Raw genomic sequence first — 23,090 nt, 5'->3', positions numbered from 1 at the left:
ACAATTAACAAATAGGCTAGTCCCTTTTCCACACCATATTATGACGTTCTACGAATGATTGAGACGCGTCTAAAACTGATTTTTTGTGTACTTACCAAAGTATCGATACCATTACAAGTTTGTTTTTATTACATTTTCAAGTGCTAAAAATGGAAAGAATCGAAGGTTGCATAAACAATGAGAAATGTTAGGCACGAAAATTGCGCGATAAATTCCTAAACTGCCTATCATAAAGGGGCGTCCATAATAGACTTTTGATAAAGTGGGACGGATTCTCCGGGAAGCATTCCATTTTCTTTTTTTTGCGTCGCGTCATGTTTTTGTTATACATTTCTCACTGATTTAGTGTTTGCTACTGATTACAGAAGGTTCGTAGCTTGTATAGGTCTCCCAGAGTACAAGGGCGTTTGAAGGGAGGTTTTGTTTCCTATTATTGTTTTCTCAATAATACTACACACAAACACACACTAACTGACGTCATTGGAATCGACAGTCAAAGAACGCAGAAGGGGACCCCAAGGGAGAGCATGAGCGTGGACAGCTAAATCCCGAATACTACACCCCCATCGTGAGCAACGAAGGAGGATGTTTCGATGTTTCGTTTCGCTTTAGGTAGTGATTGTGAGCTGGCTTAATGACATGACTAGCGGTAATTTGTGCACATTTTTCCTGCGCTGCCTCTAGCTGCCGAACCTGTGCTGTGTTTTTGTGTTTGTGTGTACAGGAGGATGTGTTGTGAATCGGTTTCGGATTAACTTCCGAACCCCAGGACTAATGTTATTTTTGGATTTTCTTGTAAATGGTGTTGATTAGCTCTTTAATGACTGCTGCGTGTCTTTATATTATGTTGAATCTGTGTTGAATGGCAGCAAAGCTTACCCTGTTTCTAGAAAAAAAAACTTGATTTACTATACCGTCATGTATGTATCTGTTCAGTTTGTGGAATGCATTAAATTATAAAACTCAATTTTCTCAGTTTTCCAGAAGTAACTGATGGATGGAAAACGATCCGAAGCACTGTTTAACGCATTGGCACTGCTTGAATCAACATTCATTCTTGCGTTTAATTGAACGATCGATAGACAGAGCCTTGTGTTGAACACAATAGTGGTAGCGCTTTCCCTAAGCAATCCTGTAAATCACAAACAACACCCATTACAAAAAAAAACAAACTCGAGGCAGTTTGCTCCAGGCAAAAGGGGTTTGACGTAACAGGGTTGCGCTTGGTTCGGGGAGTTCAACTTTGCCTCGAACAGCCCGTGACTGCGCAAGGTGAGCTAAATTTGTTTCCAACTTTCAAGGAAATTGATTCTCGAAAAGTGTTTTAACAACACTCACCCAGTTAGCAAAGTCACTAAGCACTTGGCAGGCCGCTTGAGTAGGTGGCGGAGGTATGCATCGGAGGCATACCGCTGCCAGCTTGAGATTTGAACCGGTTTTCGGTTGGAGTTTTATCGATTTTCAATGAGTGGGAAACCCTTCAACCTTCGCACCTGGTACAAGAAGAAGACGCACTCAGCGCGCCAATCAGTCGTACAGTCAATTGATGGCATGTACACGACTTACGATTGAACTTTGCTGCCTTTCCTTTTTATGTTTGCCGAAAGGTATCGCGTGTTTGTTTGGCACGCAAATATTGTTTGATGAGATGAGACGAGAAATTTGAGAACGCTGTGGTTTAAGACCAATAGAAAGTTGTATACCTTCTATACCTTGCAGGAAATTAAAATTAACCGATTAACGTGTACACAAAAGAGCATTTGCGGGAAATTAATATTCGAATTATTTGAAATGTTTTCGGAAGCTCAGAAAAAGTAAAACATTGCGTATTGTTTCATTTGCTCCTTGCCACGCGGAATGAGATTCGATCCCATATACAGCGACGGGTCTATGGAACAATAGCGTAACATTTTCTGTCGTATGCAATTTGAAGGTGTCCTGATTCCATTATTCTGCTTACCTGCTTCTTTCTGTATTTTTTTGTATACAAACAAACGAACTCAGAGCGCAGGGAAACCGTGAAGGATTAAATTTCAATTAAATTATGATTTATTTCTCGTCCGGCACACTGGCTCAACGAAAAAAGGGTGGCAACGGGCTCCGGAAGCTTTTCGTTACATCCGCAGCTACACATCCCGCACACTGCCATTCCTCCGGGAGCTCGCCTCCCCCCCCCCCCCTCCCTCCTCCCAGGGGGTGAAGTGAAGTGCTTCACGCGGTTATCACTGTCAGAAGAGGATTCGTACAACTCCATCGGCAAGTGGCAAAAATGGTGATGGTAAATCGCGTAGCTTACGGTCGAAGCGTTTGGTTGTTTCCCTCGGCTGTTTCTGGGGGTGGCGGCCACATTAGAGAGCCGCAAGAAGTTCTCTGCTGCCGTCATGCTTTTCAAAGCCATTTTCCAGCCCTAACACACACATACAGACAGACGGACACAAACACTCTCACACACGAACAGCAAACAGGATGTACGTGCTTGGCTCGGTGGCTTAAAGTATCGTAGTAGTATGCTTTAACGAGGCTATTTTTGTGGCACGGAGGAGGCTCTTCTGTAGCACGAAACTGTCCATCCTGTGTGTGTGTGTGTTTTCAGGTTGGTGGGAGGGAGGCGGACGAGACTTAAAATTCAAATGACTCAACCATGCCTCGCTCATAATTGCGGAAGAAGCTTTTTTATTGAACGGGAGAAGGCGCCCGCGCACGTTCACGCGAACAGGTTGATTAATTTTAGGGGCAGACAGGTATAAACAACACCGGAAGTCAATTAGTTTTGAGTGCTTTTCATAGCTGGGAATCGTTTCGTTCTGTGCTTTTTTTGTGAAGTGAACGTGAGAGCAGACGCAAAATAGCACACAGTATCACCGTGAGGTAGAATATAATCGTTTTATCCTGACTCCTTTCAGAGAGAGAGAGAGTTTTTTTGTGTTACCAGCTTACAAAACCCACAAAGAGCACTCTTACCAGATGATTCATCGCTCAAGCAAATCATTTGTTCGAATAATATCCATAGCTACTTTTTGCTCTGCAATTCTCTTCCGTGAGCTTGCACACATACACACAAACCAATGAATCGTGCTTTCAAAAACGCGTCCGCTCAATTATGACTCAACTCGTTTTGGCCTTTAGCACGTTACCGAGCTTTGATGGACGACAATCAGCCAGAAAGGTATGGTGTAAAGTCACCGATTGCAAGCAATTGAGTCTATTTCCGCATGAGCTTTCAATCGATTTAATTCATCCCCGTTTGGGCCGAAGTGGGACGCGGCTTTTGCATCTTCATTTTTATCTTTTTTAAGCTGCGCAGCTTTGAACACTAGACCGAACGGTTGTGGAAGAGAACAAAACTAAAAAAAAAAACTCCATCATCTTCTCTACGGTGCCCGAACCAAAAAAAATCTATTCTTGTACCAGCATTAAATCGTCTTCGCTTTTGTTGCTCGGATGAGCAATTTTTTACGCTGCTTGCAGTGAACGAACTCGCGCTTCCGCTTCATTTTATATTATTTTATTATTTTCGCTTGCCTTGAAAGCGTCTTGGGGAGAAAATGGGCAAATTGAAAACAGCCACCCGGAGGCCACGCTAACTTTCGATGCTATTGCCGTGCACACTGGTGTGTGTGTGTATGTGTGTGTATGTGGCAATAAAACGAAGACAAATTGCCACCTTAATTCGTTCCCTTCTTGCGCTGCAAAGCGCTGCGAGGAATGGAGTCTTTCTTTCTCCATTTATTTCATTTATTTTTTGTAAAGAATCACGCATCATTGCACCATTGAACAGAATTCCGATGGGTGGGGGGGGAGGTTGACTTCCAAAGCATCCTCCCATTATAAGCGGATTGTGGGGCGAAGCTTTGGAGGAATTTTATTGTATTTGTTTTTTTATTGAATTCTTCTGTTCAAAGAAAAACAAATCCAAGCGGAGATGGCTAGGTAAAGCAAAAAAGAAATGCTGTAAAGGTAAGAAAGCTTTCAGAGTGCAAACTATGTTGCAAAGGTATGAAAGCTTTCAGAGTGCAGACAGTGTTTAAGAACAGTGTGTTGATTGATGTCTGAAATGTTTTATGCATTTGCTTTTTCAGGAAAATAGTTTTTAGTTTACATCGTTTTTAATGACTAATGAAGGGTTAAGGTTGTATGTGGCTAGTGGTAAAATGTGATGTTTGACATAATTTTGTTGTTAAGGGAGATTTTATTATGAGACTGGACACATTTTCTGATTAAAAACCTGCTGGTAATACTTTTCATGATGTATGTTAGGGAAAAGTTTTTATTGAACGACTTGAATGCTTTTAACTTAAAACCAACCATTATCCAAAGGTTTGTGCAGTATGTTTTATGCTACACATACAATGTTCTGTGTTTAGTTAAATAATCCCCTTTTCATTTATGCATCGCCTCGTATGGGGTGGGATTAAAAAAAGAAAAACATTAAACTTTGCACATTGATCTACCCTGCTATAGCTGCTCGCATATGCCAGCACAAGATAAATAAACGCCTGCAAAGCATTACGTTTGACTTCTTGGCGTTACTTGGTGGTACCCTGGTAAGCTGCTAAGGTCCGTTTCATTTGTTTGTGGGTGGAAATGGTTCGCAAATGACGGAATAGAAACCATCAGCACGGTTGGATGTATTTTTGCACTTGTGAAAGGTACTCATCACTGGAGGGATTGAGAAGGGAGAGAGAGGGCACTAACGAAGAATAAGAGGGCGGGTGTGTAGGCCGTCCACACTTCCCTAGGCATCGTTATCTAGCAGCCACCTGTAGGAGATTTCTGTTTCCTAGCATTTTTGCTTCATATCATTTCTATGCAAACTGGGGGCGCTGGGTAGAGTTTCAGTTGACTTAGTTGAAAGGAAGTTTGTAAAACAGTGAGAGCATCTAACCAGAGGACGAGTTTCACTGAACCCTAGCACAACAGCAGCAACACGCCCGTGCATTGATGCCCTTGGCTGTGGTTCTGTGATGTGTTGAATCATTTCTAGCTGCCATCCATCGTCAGTGTTTGTCGCTTTTCCGTACCGGCGGCTCCACATTCATTTGTCAAAGCGAACGCTCTCAACCATTGCGGCCGTATGGGATTGTATGGTTGGGGTACAGTCTTAACTTAAGCCGCCCACGTCATTGGTGTTTCTGTCGCCACGTTCAATGTAAGAAACTTTTGCGATATTGAGGCAGCGTGATGGAAGGTGGGCTTTCTATTTGAAACCATTTTTTAATGTTTTGAAACGCATACACACACACACACACACGCAAGAAGATCGGAAACTCTTGTGCTGCGAACGTGTGATGCGATGAGTGGTTTTCTAAAGACGGCAACTTTCTTCACAGCCATTGAAACACAGCAGAGAATGTGGGGTTGTTTTGTGTCGCAAACAATGAAACCACCCGGTTTCCGATGTGCCGGATTTGGCCGGAGTGGGGAACCCCGGAGGCAAAGGAAAACGGCTTTAACAATGAACTGAGTGAGTTGATGCGTATTTCAAGCGTGTGTGCCTGCCAGTGTAAAAGCAGTGGGTTTGGTATTGGTAAATTGAGTCGATATATTCGGTAAAACTAAACCGGCCCAGGGTCCTGGAAACTAAAGCGATGGTCCCTGTTTCATTAGTAATGCAGCATCCGGAATCATGTCGTTTAGAACAAAAGCGAGGATGATAGTTTTGCCAAATCGAAGCTTTTGTCCGGAGTCTGGCATTGCTAGGACAATCATCTTCATCCAGTATCATTGGGCTGAATTCAATAGCATTCTCAACACAATGGTTTGCCATGTCAGATAAAAAAAATTGGCTCATATGGTCCATGACAGCAATAGTCTGCTTGTTTGCGGTTTAGAACGGTTGCTACGAATAGGAATCGAACAGCATGTACAAACGAAGATCAAAGCATACATATGGATTAGAGCAATATAACAAGTTAACATAAACGCCAACAAGTTGTGTTTTGGGGAATAATAATTTTGAAATATGTTTTATTTTATGTTTTCTTCTTTAAAAATAATAATAAATCATCATAATCATAAATCATAATTTTAGTAATGCTCACATGCTACAACATACAATAATTAACGTAAAGCCATACTTTTGCCATGCGAATGAAAATCCACTCAATGGAACAATTTTTTCACGCAAATTTTTCTCCTAAAACTAATTTAACTACTTTTGGAACCAAAGTTGACAGCATTGCACACACTGTGCATTTTGGTCTCGGTCGAATAAACTTTCCTGCAAACTTGAAACACTTCGTACATTGTATGCTTCTGAGAAACCGTACATAACCGTACGGTATGTTTGACCGAACCAACCTTGTTCCAGGAACTGCAACAAAGATTGATCACACAATTTTGCATCGCTCGGTATTGAACGTAAGTAATTGAGCGGAGTGAGCATATGGGTAATTAATTTAAATTATTTTTGCGCTGATAGGTAGAGCCTTCTTACTGCTTTCAAAATATCATGAAATAGCCCGCCGGCTTTGCCTTAACATAACTAAACCAGTTATCTATATACAAAGTGAATTGCTAAAGCGTTAGCAAAGAAGTAATGCCATGCATCTTTGCTGGTAGCAATATCGAACTGTACGGAATGGCAAATGAATCCATCATCATCATCATCATCATCTCCCAGGCAGTATGCAATCCGTGCCAGCCATCGCTCGGAAAAGGCACCATTCTGGACCCGCATTATTACGAGATGTGTTAATATTCATGACTCCCAGTCGTTACGCGAGCTCCTCCCATTCCCATTCTGCTCCGCGTGTACACTTGGAAGGGGCGTACGTGAATGAGGTAACTGTTTCGATACCACCTTCCTGGGCAGGGGGGGGGGGGGGGGCTAGGGTCAGCCCGATGACGAAGCCCATGCATAAAGATGAGCTGTGAAATAAATAAAGTAGAACAAGACATCGGGCACAGCTCTCCGCTCACTCTGCGCAACGCGGGAAAAGCCACCAGAACAAATCATGTGGAAGGTGGGTTCTTTTTGTTGAACTCTTTTCCTTCAATTGTAATGTGAAGAAAAACAGGAGAATGGTTGCTCACGAAAGGATGATCTAGCTGGGTGATCAATATTCATCTCATGATTGCTACAAACCGTAAAAAATGAAACCTGAAACTGATGAGTGGGCAGAGCATTCTGGATTCAATGTTCAATGTTCCGTCGAGGGGAATGGTAAAGGCAGTAAGCAGAAAGCAGAGGTTGTACAGGTAGGTCAGCGTAAGATTGTTCCACCACCAGACTCTTCAACCGCCCAACTGCAGTTGTAAAATTGGCACTCACATCAACTCGTTTTCACTGCGTCCCAGCTGTTACTTGTTAGACGTTGTGCGATGCTGAAGCTGAAGCATTGTTTTTGATTTTTTTATGCTTCTTTTGCTGTAAAATCTCGTCGTTGTTTGACGATGCTGCTGAATGGGTTGCGAGATAACAACAGGTGAACAGGTAGAGCGTAGACCGGCGACGGAACATAAAAACCATTTCAACCGGTTAAAAGCACCGTTGCAGTGCGTGGTACCTCCGTACGTTCGATTATCCTATGCTAAATCCGTAATCCTTGACTGATAGCGGCGATAATATGTGGCGAGCATTCGACGCGCAACATTCGCTGTCAAAGCATCGGTTGGTGAATATATGTGCAAAAACGTACTAAAAAATCGCATGAAAAACATGCCTGCAAGCTGCTTGTTTGCTTGGTTACGGGGTAAAATATTCCGTTGGCGTTCCATGGCGCACTGTTGTGTAGCCTTTCGATCTGGGATGGTACGATGTTTGTTTATGCGTCTGATAAGCAGCGCTGATTTCTTTTTTCCTTTTGATATAAATCCTAGAGCGTATGATATAAAATGCGAAATTCGTCAACCTGTTACGATACGCATCAGGAATGCGCAGAGTTCGCAGAAACGGTGTTTGTTATTTTTGTCAAATTTCTCTATTAGGGTTTTTAAAGAATCTATTGTTTTTTTAATTATTCAAATGTATTTCCTCAAATGGATAACACTCAAATAGGTTTAAGATTGTTTTGCTCCATCATTAAAGCCGTTCCAAGCACGCTGGTACATTAAAACCAAACAGCTGTGTACAGCCATCATCGCAACACCCTTTCCTTTAATCATAAGCAAAGCTCCAATTTCGGCACGATCCTTCGCAGTCAAATCCGGTGAACGATGAAGCGTACCGTGTTCAACCCTCGCTTCAGCCTGTCTCCAGCCATGTTTACCATCGCTTCGGAATTGGAACGTTACATTAATCCATCCATCGTTTTAAAGCATTTTGGGTGCTGGACTGAACCAAACGCTTCTCGCTTGCACCGGTGCCATGAAACCGACAGGAAGCTACGACCATCAATGAGGAAAGGGTGCCAGACGATGGAGATAACCTCTACCACTAGATACATGCGTTTTTTTGTTTAGGAATTGAGAAGATACAAAGAAGCACACCCGCTCAAACTGGAACAACACTAGGAAAGGATTTAGCTGACAGACAGACCCGTTGATTTGGGTTGATTTCGCTTTAAGCAAACCATATCCCACGCCCCCACCTGCTAACGTGCACCCAGGCAAACCCTAAACAAATGTTGGATTAAGCAAAGATACACACACACGCACTCGGTGTCTGTCGTCCATATGGACGGGAATGGGACCTGCCGGCAAAGCCGGAATCGGATACGATGTGATCGAGGATGATGGTTTTGAATATTTTGAGTGAACGTTTTTGTTCCTTTGGCGAAGTGTCTATCCTCTGGTTTCGGGCACAGTTATCGTATTTTTTTTGCGCATGTTTTTAAATAGAACCAACAATCATGCAGCACGAAACCCTCCGGGTACGACTGCCGCCGGAGTGTTGTCCCCGGGCACAGGACGACCGTTGGTGAGATGAGAAATGGAACCATTTAGCACCTTTCTGGTGCTTACTTTCGCTCTGCTGAACAATCGACAATGTTACGGGAAGCCGGAAATGGTAGAAACACACCATCCGATTCCCATCTTTTGATCCAGGATCGGTTCGGTCCCTCTGATGCCCTGGAAAAAGCTCGAAAGTCAGGATTCGTTTGCATGCTGACTTTAATGTCATTCTTGTGTGAAAAGGGCCGTTGTTTAAACAGCTGGTTCCATGAGACGTGGGGACCAGGTCTGGCAGTTGAAAAGTGGCAGGTGTAAAGAGATATTTATTTCTGCTGTAAAGTAGACGATGAAGGAGCATTGAAGTTAAGAAATGAAACTTTCGTTTCGTAACTGTGCTCTTGTTCTTCTTTGCAGCCTTTGCAGTTACATACGAATGATTATTTGATCACTATTTTTAAGATACTGTATCTTTTTATGGCGATCTTAACAGCTTCATACTAAGGTTTCAAACTATTGAAATATATTAGATTAGAAGTGATGACACAAGCCATTCGATTGAAACGATATTCATCTGTTAATAAAGTCTGCTTGAAAAAATGTCCTGCAATTGCACCTTACAAAGTATATAGCAATCCAAACAAAAATGTCATCGGCTATTGTGCACCAAACGTGTACCACAAATCGTTACGCAACAAACTATACGCCATCGAACGTGCGCGGAACCGAACAATGTACTAGCAAGTGTACAGTTTGTGTCGTGCGAACGGCTGACACCTACAATACACATCTTGCGCAAGGTACTGGGGACAGTGCGAGAAGCCATGTGTACAGCCCGTGCTGGACGAGCAATTAATAATTGAGTGGACAATTATAGTTTACAGTTTTCGCACCGTCGCGCTGTGTCACGGTGCGAACCGATCGCGGATGACCAGAACAGTAATCGACCAGTTGGAGAGGAAGTTGGCGCACCGCAGCCAGTGGCGGGCGGATCGTGACCGTGGCGGTGGTTGGGTTGAGTGACACCTTCGACTTGCGAGGCGTTAGACCAGTTGCAAATAAACATTTATCGTTTCCGTAATGGCGTTCGGCAAACCCGGCTTCACCTTCACACCCGTAACCCATCGGAGACACATTTGCCCGAATCCATTTCACCACGCTTAATGACATTTTGGCCAAATTGGAAAATGGCGAGCAGTTACGGCGCAGATACGACACTGTGTGTGTGTTTTTGCTGGACATTCTGTTTACTTTCGGTAGAGGAAAGGGGAAAATAGCAACAAAAAATCTTAACATAATTGGAAGGTTGTATTACCGATTGGTCAGATCGGATCGTTACCGTTTAGATTGTATCGAGCATTGGTGTGACATTGCACCGTTTATGTTTGCCCATTTTGTTGTGTGCAAATGACAATGCACGAAATTATACCTATTTCTAATTACCGATAACTGTAGGCTATATCATGAGGGGTATCGGTTATGTTTAAAATGCTGTGATGGTAAAATGCTATGCTTGTATGTCTTTAGACACTATTGTAAGCAATTTAGGACTTGTTCGAATCTCTTTACAATCGATTTTGATTAAGCGTTTTAACTTTAACCTACAAACTGCTCTGTTTATAGCACTTCCAACAACACTATCTTGCTAACGGTTGACTATTAAAATCACGCTATAACCTTGTCAGAACATAAAAGAAGTAGCACAATTCGGGCAAACAGTAAGAGTCGATATTGGTCTATGAATGCGCCGCTAAATAATACGCATTTGGCGGAATAGCAAAACCATGCTCAACTGTCGTCCCCTCCCTCAAGTAAGTGGCGCGTCAATGTTTGACAGGCGCGTCCACCAAATGCCCCCCCCCCCCCTCCCGCACCCGCCGCACCGAATTCTATATTTGGGCAGGTGAAACCGATCGTTAATGGTGGGCCGTTACCGGCCAGAATTGGATTCGGGTGCAGTTCTGATTATTGCTGATCACCGGGCGTTAGTGTTATTGCTGTTTGGAAACGTATTTACTTTATCCAATTAATGGCCTATGACGTCCGTGCGCTCTGTTCTCTCTGCCTCTGGCAGGAAGGGGGAGAAAGACAGCGCCACCGACACCACGGACCGTTTGTTGTTGTTTCTTCGTGCTGGACCAGTGCAAGGCAATTACCCGGACACCTGAACTGATGAGACAACCCGGCACGTGGTAAACAGGACGGACAAGGACGGGAAAGACGAGTGTGTACACTCGTTGTTCGAGAACTTTATTCATATTCGCTCGTCCAGTTCCACAAACTCCTCTGCCCTTCGGCGTCCACTGGCCCAAGGACGACTCAAACCGGCCAAAACGTAATAGGGTTCGCGCTTAATTGCGCTAACCGATTGTCCATAAATCGCTGGTCCATTTTGCATTTACAACGCCACCTCATCCGCCTTCGGCGGAACTGCCTCCAACCGCTGGTGGTGTGCATAGTTGTGTTGCTTGCACAGGAACGAGATAAGCTTACCGTGTGGGGGGCAGTGGATTGTGTCGGATTTTCGGTAGGATACTTTAACCGGGTGGTGGTTGTGTGCGACATATCAAGTGGTGATGAAATTTGGGAACCTCTCTCACACAAACACATCCCCCAGCTACCTCCGCTTACTACTGGTGCAAGATTTTACGATCACAATTAGACGGTCGACCACCGGCGGCGATAAATTGTTGCACGTACATATTACGCGCATTATTAACGAGGTGTAAAGGTTTGGCGCAGAAGACTGGCAGCGCTTCTGCAAACGCGTTGGCGCTGCTGACGGGCTGAGTCGAGGGGCGATGTTTTCGCATTGCATCCCACCAGGTGTCGTCCAAGTGGGTGGGTTTGCGGATTAGCTGGATGGGACACATCCCATCGAATCGCTACCATCCTGACTGGGCGAACGGTGCTGCAGTCGTTTGCGTGGTGCGTTTAGGAAAGGGTGCGTTTGTTGTGTATCGCTCTGCTTTAGCCACCGTCGGGTGCGCTTCGGACGGTGTATGATTGCGCTGGGAAAGCAAATTAATGCGAACAAATATATAGTGCACGAGAGTAGGGAGTGGGATGTGTGTTCTGCGAAGTGTTTGCGTTGTTTTGTTAAAAAGGTTTGGATAGTTTTTGCAAGCAATATGTGTACAGTCGCATCGTCTGGATGGTGCTTGGTGCGCTTGCAGGCCCGGTGAAGGTATTTATGGATAATGGAAATGTGAGCCCAACATGCGCAAGAGTGTTGTAAAATTTTAGCAGTGTATTTCGTGTAGTCAAAGTAAGTGCTATTCTAAAAATTGCTTAAGCTATAGCCGATAAAAATACACCAAAAACTTTTACATTTTGGCATAATATTCAACAGCCATACTGTGAAAAGGAACGTATACTTGCAGTATTATCAAAATAATGCCAGGATCGTCGTGCTGGACGGCAAACGTTGTGTGCGTGTTGTGGCTTAGGACTTCATTAGTGTGATTGATTTTCGTTAGAATTTCCCCATGTCACACGCTGTGCACCTATTCCCTCGTACCTGTTCTATTCACTACTCGCACCAGCTCAACGTGCCTGCAAATTCCATCACAAAGAATGCATTGGACCGAGCCCTTGCTCCCATACGCAAGAATGCATGAGCCATTCGTTGCGGAGTTCATTAATCGTACGCTCGTACACGACCCAGCAAATTGCGGCTGGTGGACTGATGAGGTTTTGGTTTGATCGGGTGGACTGTAATTATGAAATATGTCGGCGCAAAACAGTACCGCACATACGTTCGTTCGTAGGATCGTTTGAAGTTACAGCACAAGTCCCTGCTGGTTCGTTAGTTTGATTAAATGTTTAAAATTGTAGTACAAATTCCACTATATTGAAGTTTACATTTCAACGAGTTCATTGTACTGTAGAAGTGTGTTCCACATGGATTGTTAACGAAATGTACACATAAAGCATAATAAAAGAAGTTTGGATTCGCCGTCATACGGTTAATTAATATGCCCTCAATTATGATCGTGTTATGTTTCGCAAGGGATCATGTATCAGCAGCTTGTAATTTATCTTTTTTTCAAACTACTAGTCAGCAAATACATTGCCATACATTTTTATATGCGCTACCGTTACTCCATTTGGCGTGGATCATTTTATACCCTCGAGGGAAACGCGGTCAGATGAAATACCCGCAGTTCGAAATTCCATTTCGTCAGCCATCATGATGTGTATGTGGTTGTGGAGTAGCGCATAACCCTACATGAATGTAACCTCCCAACGGCACGGTACTTTACAGTGTGTTACCCTTTTTTCGAGAGCTTTAAAATCCAATGCATTGTAATTGGTTATAGTGTATGTTCAACGAGACATCAAGAGCCTTCGTTCGTGTGGGTTGGTTGATACTTTGCCTTAAGCAAAGAGCCAATAATAATAATACTTTTTTTCTTCAATTTTATAAAAACAACAAAGAATTGTTGCAAGCAATATGCTCTCGTCGGGCAAAATTGAAAAATTCGCATTCACAACATGCAGCACAAAACCAAATCGTGCAATAATTAAGCTCAAACGTTCAAACAATTCAAATGTTTGCGTCGATTGTTGTGAAATGAGAAAGTCATCATCAGCACAATCCGATTACACACGAACTAGCTTGTCAAGCTTTTGAACCGGAAAATAGGATCCAAAACCATCTGTGTTTACCATTATGCTCGAATTTGCAGGCTTCATTCTATTCCATCTCAGTTATTTTCCACCGAAGTGTGTTGGTTTTCTGTCTGTTTATTTTTCGTATATTAACTCTGAATAGGATTTACTCAGTGATAATGAGGCTGAGTTATCTCTTTCTCTCTCTTTCACTTTCTATTTCTCTCGCTCTCTTTATCTCTCTCTCTTTCTTTATTTATCTCTCTCCCCCACATTCACTCTTTCGTACACGCCCTGTTCCTGTTCTGTTCTGATAATTGTTTAATGCAAATGGAAATGTTCGATGAAACATGTTCATTCGGTTGCTGTACTTTCAATTAAATGCAATTACTCCGATTGCACAACACCTCCATACAGATACAGTGGATAATGCATGGATGCACTGCCATTAATTTGCATCGCATTGGCTCGTTAGAACTGACGCTGTTCTGGCGGGAGAGATTACACAACTGCCTGCCGTTCGTTACATTTGTTCATCCATTCGTGTTGAAAATCGATTACCCCTTAAGTTCGGTTGGGTTCAACCGGACCGACCGAGATCATCGGTCAAAATCGATCGACAATGCTACAAAGCCGTCGCGGGTTTTCACGGATATGCACTCGGCGCTTACAATGTACACACTCACACACATACAGTAAAAGCCAAGGATTTGTGCTCGCAATGGGTAGCGAGATGCGCTAATTAGCTCTAATGGTTATTTTGACTCGGTCGATGGCATTTGGTTGACATGTAGTTTGGACTGATGCCCTCGGTTGGATGACGATGCACGATGTTGCAACAACGGGACATACAATATCAATCACCGGTTTGCACATGTTTGGAATTGTGCCTGACCTTGACGTTTAAAAGAAAGAACAAACACTCGATGGTGCTGTATGCGTTCAGAAATTGGCAATTATTTTCTGTGTGGGTGTTATACTGAGATGGAATAATAAAAAAATATTGCTTTTAAACAACACAATTGCTCATTCGCTTTGCAGATGTTAAAACATTAAACTATTGAATGAAATTCCTATTAATTTGTATGAAATTCTATATTTTAAAAGCAAAATATGTAATGTTGTAGTGTGGACAAAACTAAAGCATGAAAACTTCCATCATATAAAAACATCCTTTTCCTGCTTGTTAGAAACTCGTTCCAAGCCTACAACGGAAAAGGGTTTTATTTGGAACTGGTTGCGAAATTGAAACATTCTAAAAAGAGGCACCAAAATAAGAGCGCCATGTTAAGGTGAAGGTTAAGTTTACGATCCTTTTACTTGGGATCGGCCGAATTTATCCCGTAAAAAAGGACGACCCGGGACAGTGCTGGTGCACGTGCGCTACCGCTACCGCTACGGGAAGGGTCCATCACAATCCAATTAAACTACCACACAATCAAATTGCGGCCTGTCTCAACATATCCCCTTTTTCGTCTGAAAAAAAAAATGGCTCCTTATTGGCTTTCAGAGAAATGGTTTCCGATCGCGTTTTTACATCGTTTCAAGCTTCCCGTTTCATGCTCTGAAAAGCTCCACACTCCGCTGTTGTACTTTAAACGATAGCGCTGGTTTTCAGTAAACGAAAAGGAGTATGTGTTTAGGAGCCATCGTAACTAAAGTGAGCTCTTCGATTTTCCATTGCCAATGGATAGGTAAAAGTTTTAATCTAATTTTCTCGACACATTCTCGAACGTATCGGTCTCGGGCAGGTTTTTTTTCCGTCAATCACATCCGGTTCCATATCGTACCTATGGCGTTGTGTTGTGTCACGGTACTTTGATCATTTCAGGCATCAAATCTTCAACACGAAGAACCAAAAAGCGAACGGTACGTTTTATATATATATAGAATGTGTTGGTTGAGAAAATTCAAAAAAAAAGTTAAGAAAAAGGTCCACATCATGGGACCATGATGGTGGTATAATATTACTCGATTATTTATGAAGAACTTGACCCAACCATCGATGGACAGGCTGTCGGGCTGGGGCAGTCGGTGAAGCTCATAAAATCGTTAACAATAGCACGACGGTCAACTTTGACCGGACCAGTTGCACTACCTCTCCGCCTCAACATACACACAAACTTCATAATCATCATCAGGAGAGTTGATGATGATTTCTTCATCGGGTATGACAAGCGAAACAATTTCATCTCTCTTAGACCGCAAACGATGCCGTAATACTGGGAAGGTCACTTTATAGATCACAGGGGCTGTGGAAAAGTTTCCCAATATTCGTCACCTTCCTACAATCGTTGCAAGAAATGGAAGCTTTCCAAAAAAGGTGGTGGATGTGGAAGTGTGCGTGTGTGTGTGTGTGTGTGTGTTTGCGGAGTGCGAATCCGTGTGAGTGTTTGTAGACTGACCTTCGCCCTCGAAAACCACTCAACGCAGCGGGAGGAGGCTACGCTCGGAAGCCATCTCTGACCCTTTTTAACATCGTCGACCTCCCGTCAGTTCCACTTTGACACTTTGAGCTGTCAAAAAATCAACCAGCAAAGGAGGAGGAGGAGGAGTCTGCTTTTCCAGAACTCAAACCGCATCCATATTGTGTCGTGCCATCATCCGCAACGGGTGCCAATCGGAGGTTGGAGATCAAACTTCTGAGGACACTTGAATTTCCAGGATGTAGAAGTCCGCACACCACTAGGCCGCGTACACACGAGCCCTTGGCAAGGACACAAGCGCGTGCAGCTTCCTGCGTGACAACTGTCAAAACCAGGCCCGGCTACCTCAATAATCCTTTGCCTGTTACTACGCAGCCTTATACGCGCTGTGCACGCTTGAAGATGGCTCGATGGTGCGGTGTGTTCGTTTATCTAACTTTTCCATACGGTTTGTGGTGCTCTGTTTTGTTTTCACTTCGTTTGTTTCTGCCTTTTGCTGCTGTCCGGGGAGGTAGTTACTGAATGCTATCATTGGATGGGACGCCACAAAACGCTTCCGGCCAGCTTGATGTTTGGAATGTCGTTGAACGTCGTCGTTATGTTATTGTAAGGCATATTCCAAACAGATCCTATCCGTGCATAATTTGATGTTGTGTTTGTTTGCCTTTGATTTTTTTTACACGGCACGGTTAACATGGGGTAAATGTGTTTTTTGCAGGAGTTATTGTCCTTGCTAAAAAAAATGTCAGAAAATTGGGAAAACCCTAAGGCTAGTTTTAAGGCGCACATGTTTGGTTTAAACAAATCTATTTTACATCATGAACCTATGTTACATCATGACTCTATGTTACATCCGTACTTGGAAGCTTTCCGACTACTGTTAACCTTCGTTGTCTGTCCACGAACACTGCTATCTAAAACGGAAGCATAAAAAAAGTTTACTCTGAGTTCTACAATAACCGTGCCACTCAAGCACTCAACCAAAATTAGTTGCATAATTCTATTTCGATCTCGCAGTGATCGGAATGGAACGGGCACGTTGTTCCGGGAATGGTTCCGGCAGCATCAACAAACACTTCACCAACATACCGGTCCTCGGGTTCGCAGCATTTGCAAAGTGGTTTTAGGATCGGGGCAAAACAGGTCACACTCCTGCGCGCTCGAGTCGATAAGACTCACCGAACGTAACAGTTTATATTGGTGGAGCTCTATTTTCATCAACTTCACGTTAAAATGTAAAAGCAAATTGATAGATTTTGTTTCCCTCGCAGAAAATGTGTGGCACAAAAAAGACACGTCCCTAGCAGTGGCATGTACTTCGTAGAAAGTGGCGCACAAAACAGCATCGCAGTGTGAAAGATGAGCTTTTCTGCCCTGTATCAATAGTGAACGGTTCGTCCCCTCGACCACTGACCTCGTACGTACGACGTTGAAAGATGACTAAACCACTTTTGACACTTTTGAAACACGTGACCTCTAACCGTTAACGGTGACGGAGGTTGTGCTCTTAGCTAATGGAAAGTTTACAATCTAGCGAGTGAAAAGGCTACGATGGATCAGATGCAGAATTCGAAAGTTAACTCGAAGGGAAGTTGCTAGGGAAGTATACGCCTACGAAATGATGCAGCGGGCGTATATAATTTCTAAGTAATTATCACGCAAGCAACAGGTTGCAGAGATTACTTGCTTTTGCCGCGGGAAGTTTCTGAAAAGGGGTCGACCAAGTGTCGAAAGTTTAGCCGGTATGTCGAAATGCTGGGAGGGGGGGAAGTAATCCTTTTTAGCAAAGGTGGAAACAATGAAACACCGCAGTGTTGTAATGAGATATGATTAGTGACTTACAGGCGCTTTCCAGAGACTCTGAAATCGCAAAAGTTATTACAACATAATAGACTTACTTTGTATCGTACTTACTCAAACGAAATAATACAGTAAGAGAGCTCATTGCTAAACGGTTTCCTTTATTTTTCTTTCATTTTTATTCGCAGATCGACCATTCATTCCTTTTGCCTTCGGTGCTTCAGTGTACGCAGTGAAGCTACGCACGATTTAATGACTGCTGTAGACGATCGCTTAGCTGCACGAGGGCGTTTAGGGCGTGGAGTCAAAGGTGCGACCGGACGATAAGCAAAAGCATACACGCATCCAACGCATATATTCCGCTGGTGGCAACGGACGTGAAACGAGCCCTCGAATGTACCACAAGGACGGAACCGTAGATGTGAAGCTATTAGCCGACCTTGGGTACATAGCCGACCGTCTCCGGAACCTCGAGCAGAAGTGGGACTTGACCGAGCTGAAGGATCTGCACCGGCGCATCGTACTCAAGCTCGACGATCCGCCGACGAGTGTGCTGCGGCTTAGGGAAACGCTTGCCCGTACGCCAACCGTACCGCCGGGCTCCCCCGACCAGCAGTATCAGCAGGAAGGGCAGGAGGAGCTTGCGAACGCAACGGAGGAGCAGGAAGACACAGGCTTGCAGCTACCGGTAGTAATCATCGCCGATGAAGTAACGCCACCCAGTGTGATTGTAGAGCAATGTGCAGAGGCATCTGAAGTGTCGCCGACAGCCGACCGTGGGGATGATGAAAGTGGCGAAAGTAGCAACCAAAGGAACAGCGTCGAAGATGTTGGCAATGTTGAGGAAAGCGTGCGTAAACTAGACCAGCTAGAGGAGCTGGTAATTGCCTTCTATCACAGCTGTGGACGACGCAGTTCGCGCGGGGGTGCCGACACCGAGCAGACGGCCAGTGAAGCGGTACGCGACGGAGCGAGCCGGGCACGGGCGAAACGAACCAAAAAGAGACAGCAGCAATCGAGCGGGGAAGCGTGCACAGGGCCGTACCATCCAGATCAGCAGCACCAGAAGCGGCATCCCGATCCGGATCGTACTATGAACCAAGGCACCGACCCGGACCAGGATCGGGATCATCTCGCACACGCAGCAGCAGCAGCAACGTCAGCACCATCCGACACCAGTGTCGTCCCCGCCGGCGACGGTCGACATCAGGCACAACCGCAACCGTTACGCTCGATCCACGCTGACGCACCTGAACAGGGACATAGCCTCGACCGGGACGTGCCGCTTGACGACGAGGAGGACACGGTCACACTGACGGCGGAAACGAGCAGCGAATGCTGCAGCCAGCAAACGGTCGTTGCAGTTGTGGCGGAGGAGGAGGAGGTGGAGGCTCAGGCGGAGGAAGTGGTAGAAGACGGATCATCGCCCGGTCACGATCCGACCGAAACGGTCGCCCCGGGCAGTGATACGACCACGGACGACGAGGTCGAGAACGACGATACGGGCGGTTCTGACGCGGATGCAAACGATGAGGCGGAACCGGGCGACACGTGCACCAGGCGAACCGTGCTAGGGCAGGACTCGACGCCGTCCTCCCGCCGGTGTTCGCTCGGTGGCGAGTTTGAGACGGAGCAGAATCGGCGCCTCCGCCGCCGGCTGTCCGAGCTGACGAACAACTTCTGCACGCCGAAACACTTCCAGCAGCTGTGCGACAATTTGGACAACATTACCGACAACGATCTGAAGCTGCTGGTCCGGGAGCTCAAGCGAAAGATCGAATTTGCCGAAAGGATGAACTGGCTTTGTAAGTAGAATGGGATTGAAACGGGCTAGCAACGGAATTGAATGTCTTTCAGGAATAAATTCCAAGTATATCATCATATATGGCCATCCTTCCAATCTAGATCCAGCGCTTGACTTTGGGGCCGAGTCTTCTGAGTGTCCCTGAAGGGGGAAAGAGAACAAACTATAAGCGCCTAACTAGCTTAACGAAGCTACCCGATCCGTGATACGCACTAATTACCCGTTTGACCTATTTCGTTGCAATCCGATATCTATATCCTTATCAACTTAATCGTGTGTTGAGGGCGCGTTTGTGTGTGCTGCCTAAATGAATGGGCACGACACGTATGTGAAGGTGAATAAGAGCAAGCAGGGTAAGCAATCAGCAGCGGAACCTATTTTAGGCTAGCCTAATCCAGCGGTGGAAGGGCTGGATGGAAACACAGGAACAGGTAATTGGTGTGCTTTTTATCGCCCAATCATACGTGAAGCTGTCGGCTTCCGGTTACGACGCACTAAACACCGTGCGTAATGAATATTCTGTTGAGGAAGGGCAGAACCTATCCTGTTCTACGCCAACGTAACCCGATGGAGGTAAATTTTGATACCGAAAAGTCCGTTCCATCCGCCAAAGTTGCTCGCTTGGTTTAGTGGCTTGACACAATAGCACTTTGGCGTGCCCCTTTCACTGGGTGGGTTGCTTATCTTTTTAGAACCAATTTAACGACGCAATCCAACGCTTCATCAAGCAGATGCGGGTTAGAATGTAGCGGTAAAGCGTAATGGTATAATGCAATCGCGAAAAACAAGAGCTCGTAAACAGTGGCATAAAGTTACTCTCCTTCTTATGCGGTGCGAAGCTTCCCGCAGGATTGGCAGGGAAATTACTGACACGCTCTAAATCTGGGAGGAACACTTGTCCCAAGCAATGGGGAGAAAAAGGACATTGAGCACTTACTTTTATTTCGCTTGTTCTGCTTGTGTGCATCGATACTACTCTGTCGTTGATCGTTTGTGTTCTGTTCTGCTGCTGCTGCTGCTGCTGCGGGGATCAAATCCAGAGCTCAAAATCAAATAAAATTACTTTATTGCTTGTCCCGTAATTCGGAGTACGGGGGGTCAGAGTTACGATGGCGGTGGCTGGAAGAGCTGTAAGGCAACGTAATGCCCGCAGCTAAATTTCTGCAACAATTTACCACCATAGTCCCGAACCATCGATAAACGATTAGAAGGACCGGGGATTCGGATCCCGAGGAAGGGTAGGGAAATATTTCTCAGGGTAGCCACGAGCCGCAGCTTTATTACTGGATTCGTTTCGCGTTACCTCTTACTTTCGAAGCCGAGGCTTGGAAGTACAGCTGTGTCTTGGAATTGTTTTTGGAAATGGTGTAGATGGTGCGTTGGATATTTTATTTCTCCGTCAAATTTACGTGGACTTTATCCGCTTATCTGTTACAAACATATATTCTCTCTCTCTTTCTCTATCTCTCTCTCCCTCTCGCTCAAAAGCCTGGAATTTTGGGGAGCAGATGTTGATATCGATGCAAAGAATGTCTTCTCGGCCGTTTATTGATATTCCAGGAATGTTTGCATTATTCCCATAACGTTTTCCATGTATAAATGAGGCATTTTTCGACAAAACCTTCAATACATTACTTGGTTGGTTGGAAACTGTATCGATCGATGCATTTAAAATTGAAGGAATAAATAAATAAAATAACGCATCAATCCATCCGGATCTGCGCATAACAAAATTCATACCAATTTCACGTAGGTTTTGCAATCAATCTTCCCAATAGAAAAGATACTCTGTAAGCCGGTATCTCAACTTTACCATGAACTGCACGATACTTTCCTGGCGCGCACCTTCTCCTGTACGATACGCTACACAAGCTGCCTGATCTAAATCCTACCCACGCACAAAACTCCTCCCGCGCGACGACACCCGCCCAACGGAATCCGGAGATCGGTATCGGCCGGTCGGAATTGTTGTAAAAGGATAATTGGAAGGCAAACGCTAACGGTATACGGGGATGGGGTTACATTTCATCCACTTTCATCACGCACACGGTCTGCCCCCGCTTATCTCAACGTTTGCACAATGGATCCGGTTTGCCGGCATCCGAGAAAGCCAACGTTGAACGGAGGCGCACGGACTGGACGGGTGTGTTGTACTGCACGGTAGCATTGAAGATTGATGGTTTGACAGTTGAAAGTTGGCAGATAAGGTTTGCGAAAAACGACGAGAAATGAAAAAAAAGCATCACGAGTGAATAAAGCAAATTATTCCAAACCAAGACCAGCGGGGGGGGATATACATTCGGGGATTCGGTCCAGCAGCAATGGATGACCAAGGTCCAGCGGGGTCTGACGTGCTGACGTAATGTGGAAAAATATGAAATGCCACCGATGGTCCCTTTTTTTGTGTTGGATATCGTACTCATTTTCTGTCCGTTCACAAACACATACAGACTCACTTAAATGTACAGCCCCACACAGCTAATGATCCTGTATCATCATGATGGAGCGGCGCGCTGGCTTTAAGTTATGATACCTGGTTCATCTCATTAAAATCTATTTGTTTTGCCTGTCGCGCACAGAAGAAGGTCAGAAGAAAGGTCTCCATTATGTATTTTGACCTGCGGGTGATGGTGGAGGTTAGATGCTTGCGTGTGCTTCATTAAATTGTACCACCAGCACTGAGGGAGAAGGTGCACATCAATCATCTTCTCCGGTTTCGCAAGCGTCATCGATAATCATGATCCTGTTGCGAAGAAATGGGATTCGATTATTTTCCCCTCATCAATTATGTCATTACGGTATATGCGTACGTTTACAACCTTATCCTAATTTCGGTAGGACGCTGGCAGTGCAAGGCAGCTTTAATAAGCATAAACGACTCAATGTAAATGATGTCTGCAAGTGCACGATGTACCGTTTTTACACAAAAATCGTCGCAAGCGCACAAAAAGTAGCATAATAGCAGCTTTATGGCATTCGTGGTGTTATGCGTTGCACACATCCCCTTGTATATGAAGGGAGCTGCATTGGCTCAGGGTATTGGTACTAAATAAATATTCAACGATCAATTTCCCGATCAACTTTTCGCACATTCCTTGTACTATCAAACACAACGGCTAGCTCGAAGATCAAATGGGACAAAGCCCATCGAACCATCCCGAATCAAACGTTGGTATTTATAAACAGCGGAATTTACCCATCCACCCGCTTGCTGCATTACAGTGTTATAAGCCTTTTTTTTGGTAGTTCCCTTTCTCCTTCTCCGAAATGGAGGCGACCGACCAACAATTCACCTTGTGCTGCCAAACCGAGCCGAAAATGTTCATTCTGGAATTTTTGGCTTTTATGTATGGTCATCCATTTTTTGTTTTCGTTGGTGCTTATTGAATTGCTCACGATTGGCTGACAGGATTTGGTGTTGTTCCCGTGCTTTATTTGCGCAATCCATCGCAGGATGAAACTATTCATCGATCGGTCCACGGTCTGGCATGGCAACGTGGATTCTGCTGCTCCTATTTTTATTTTGACCGTTCGCCCGGGCCTGCCTGCTATCTCTCATAGGTCCAGCAGTCCCCCCCTCACCCTTCCCCTCCGTGCACATTGCTCGTCGGATA

General features: G+C 44.7%; 1 protein-coding gene across 20 annotated transcripts in view; it reads left to right on the top strand.

The window, feature by feature from the left end:
• LOC120950959 (high affinity cGMP-specific 3',5'-cyclic phosphodiesterase 9A) overlaps window positions 1–23,090 on the top strand; it is a 119,182-nt gene that overhangs the window by 81,404 nt on the left and 14,688 nt on the right. For 19 of the 20 annotated variants that reach the window (XM_040369405.2, XM_040369403.2, XM_049606337.1 and 16 more), the window contains one exon: window positions 17,861–19,477. In XM_040369405.2, coding sequence (XP_040225339.2) covers window positions 18,067–19,477 — 1,411 coding nt within the window. In that variant the 5' untranslated portion in view covers window positions 17,861–18,066. Of the gene's footprint in view, window positions 1–10,791; window positions 12,101–17,860; window positions 19,478–23,090 lie in introns of those variants that run through there. The other variant, XM_040369406.2, reaches the window with a different exon arrangement.

This window comes from Anopheles coluzzii, chromosome 2 (genome assembly GCF_943734685.1).
Source record: "Anopheles coluzzii chromosome 2, AcolN3, whole genome shotgun sequence".
In the NCBI taxonomy this organism is placed as follows: domain Eukaryota; kingdom Metazoa; phylum Arthropoda; class Insecta; order Diptera; family Culicidae; genus Anopheles; species Anopheles coluzzii.
The sequence above is the reverse complement of the archived record's forward strand: the minus strand, read 5'-3'. Positions and strand labels throughout refer to the sequence as shown.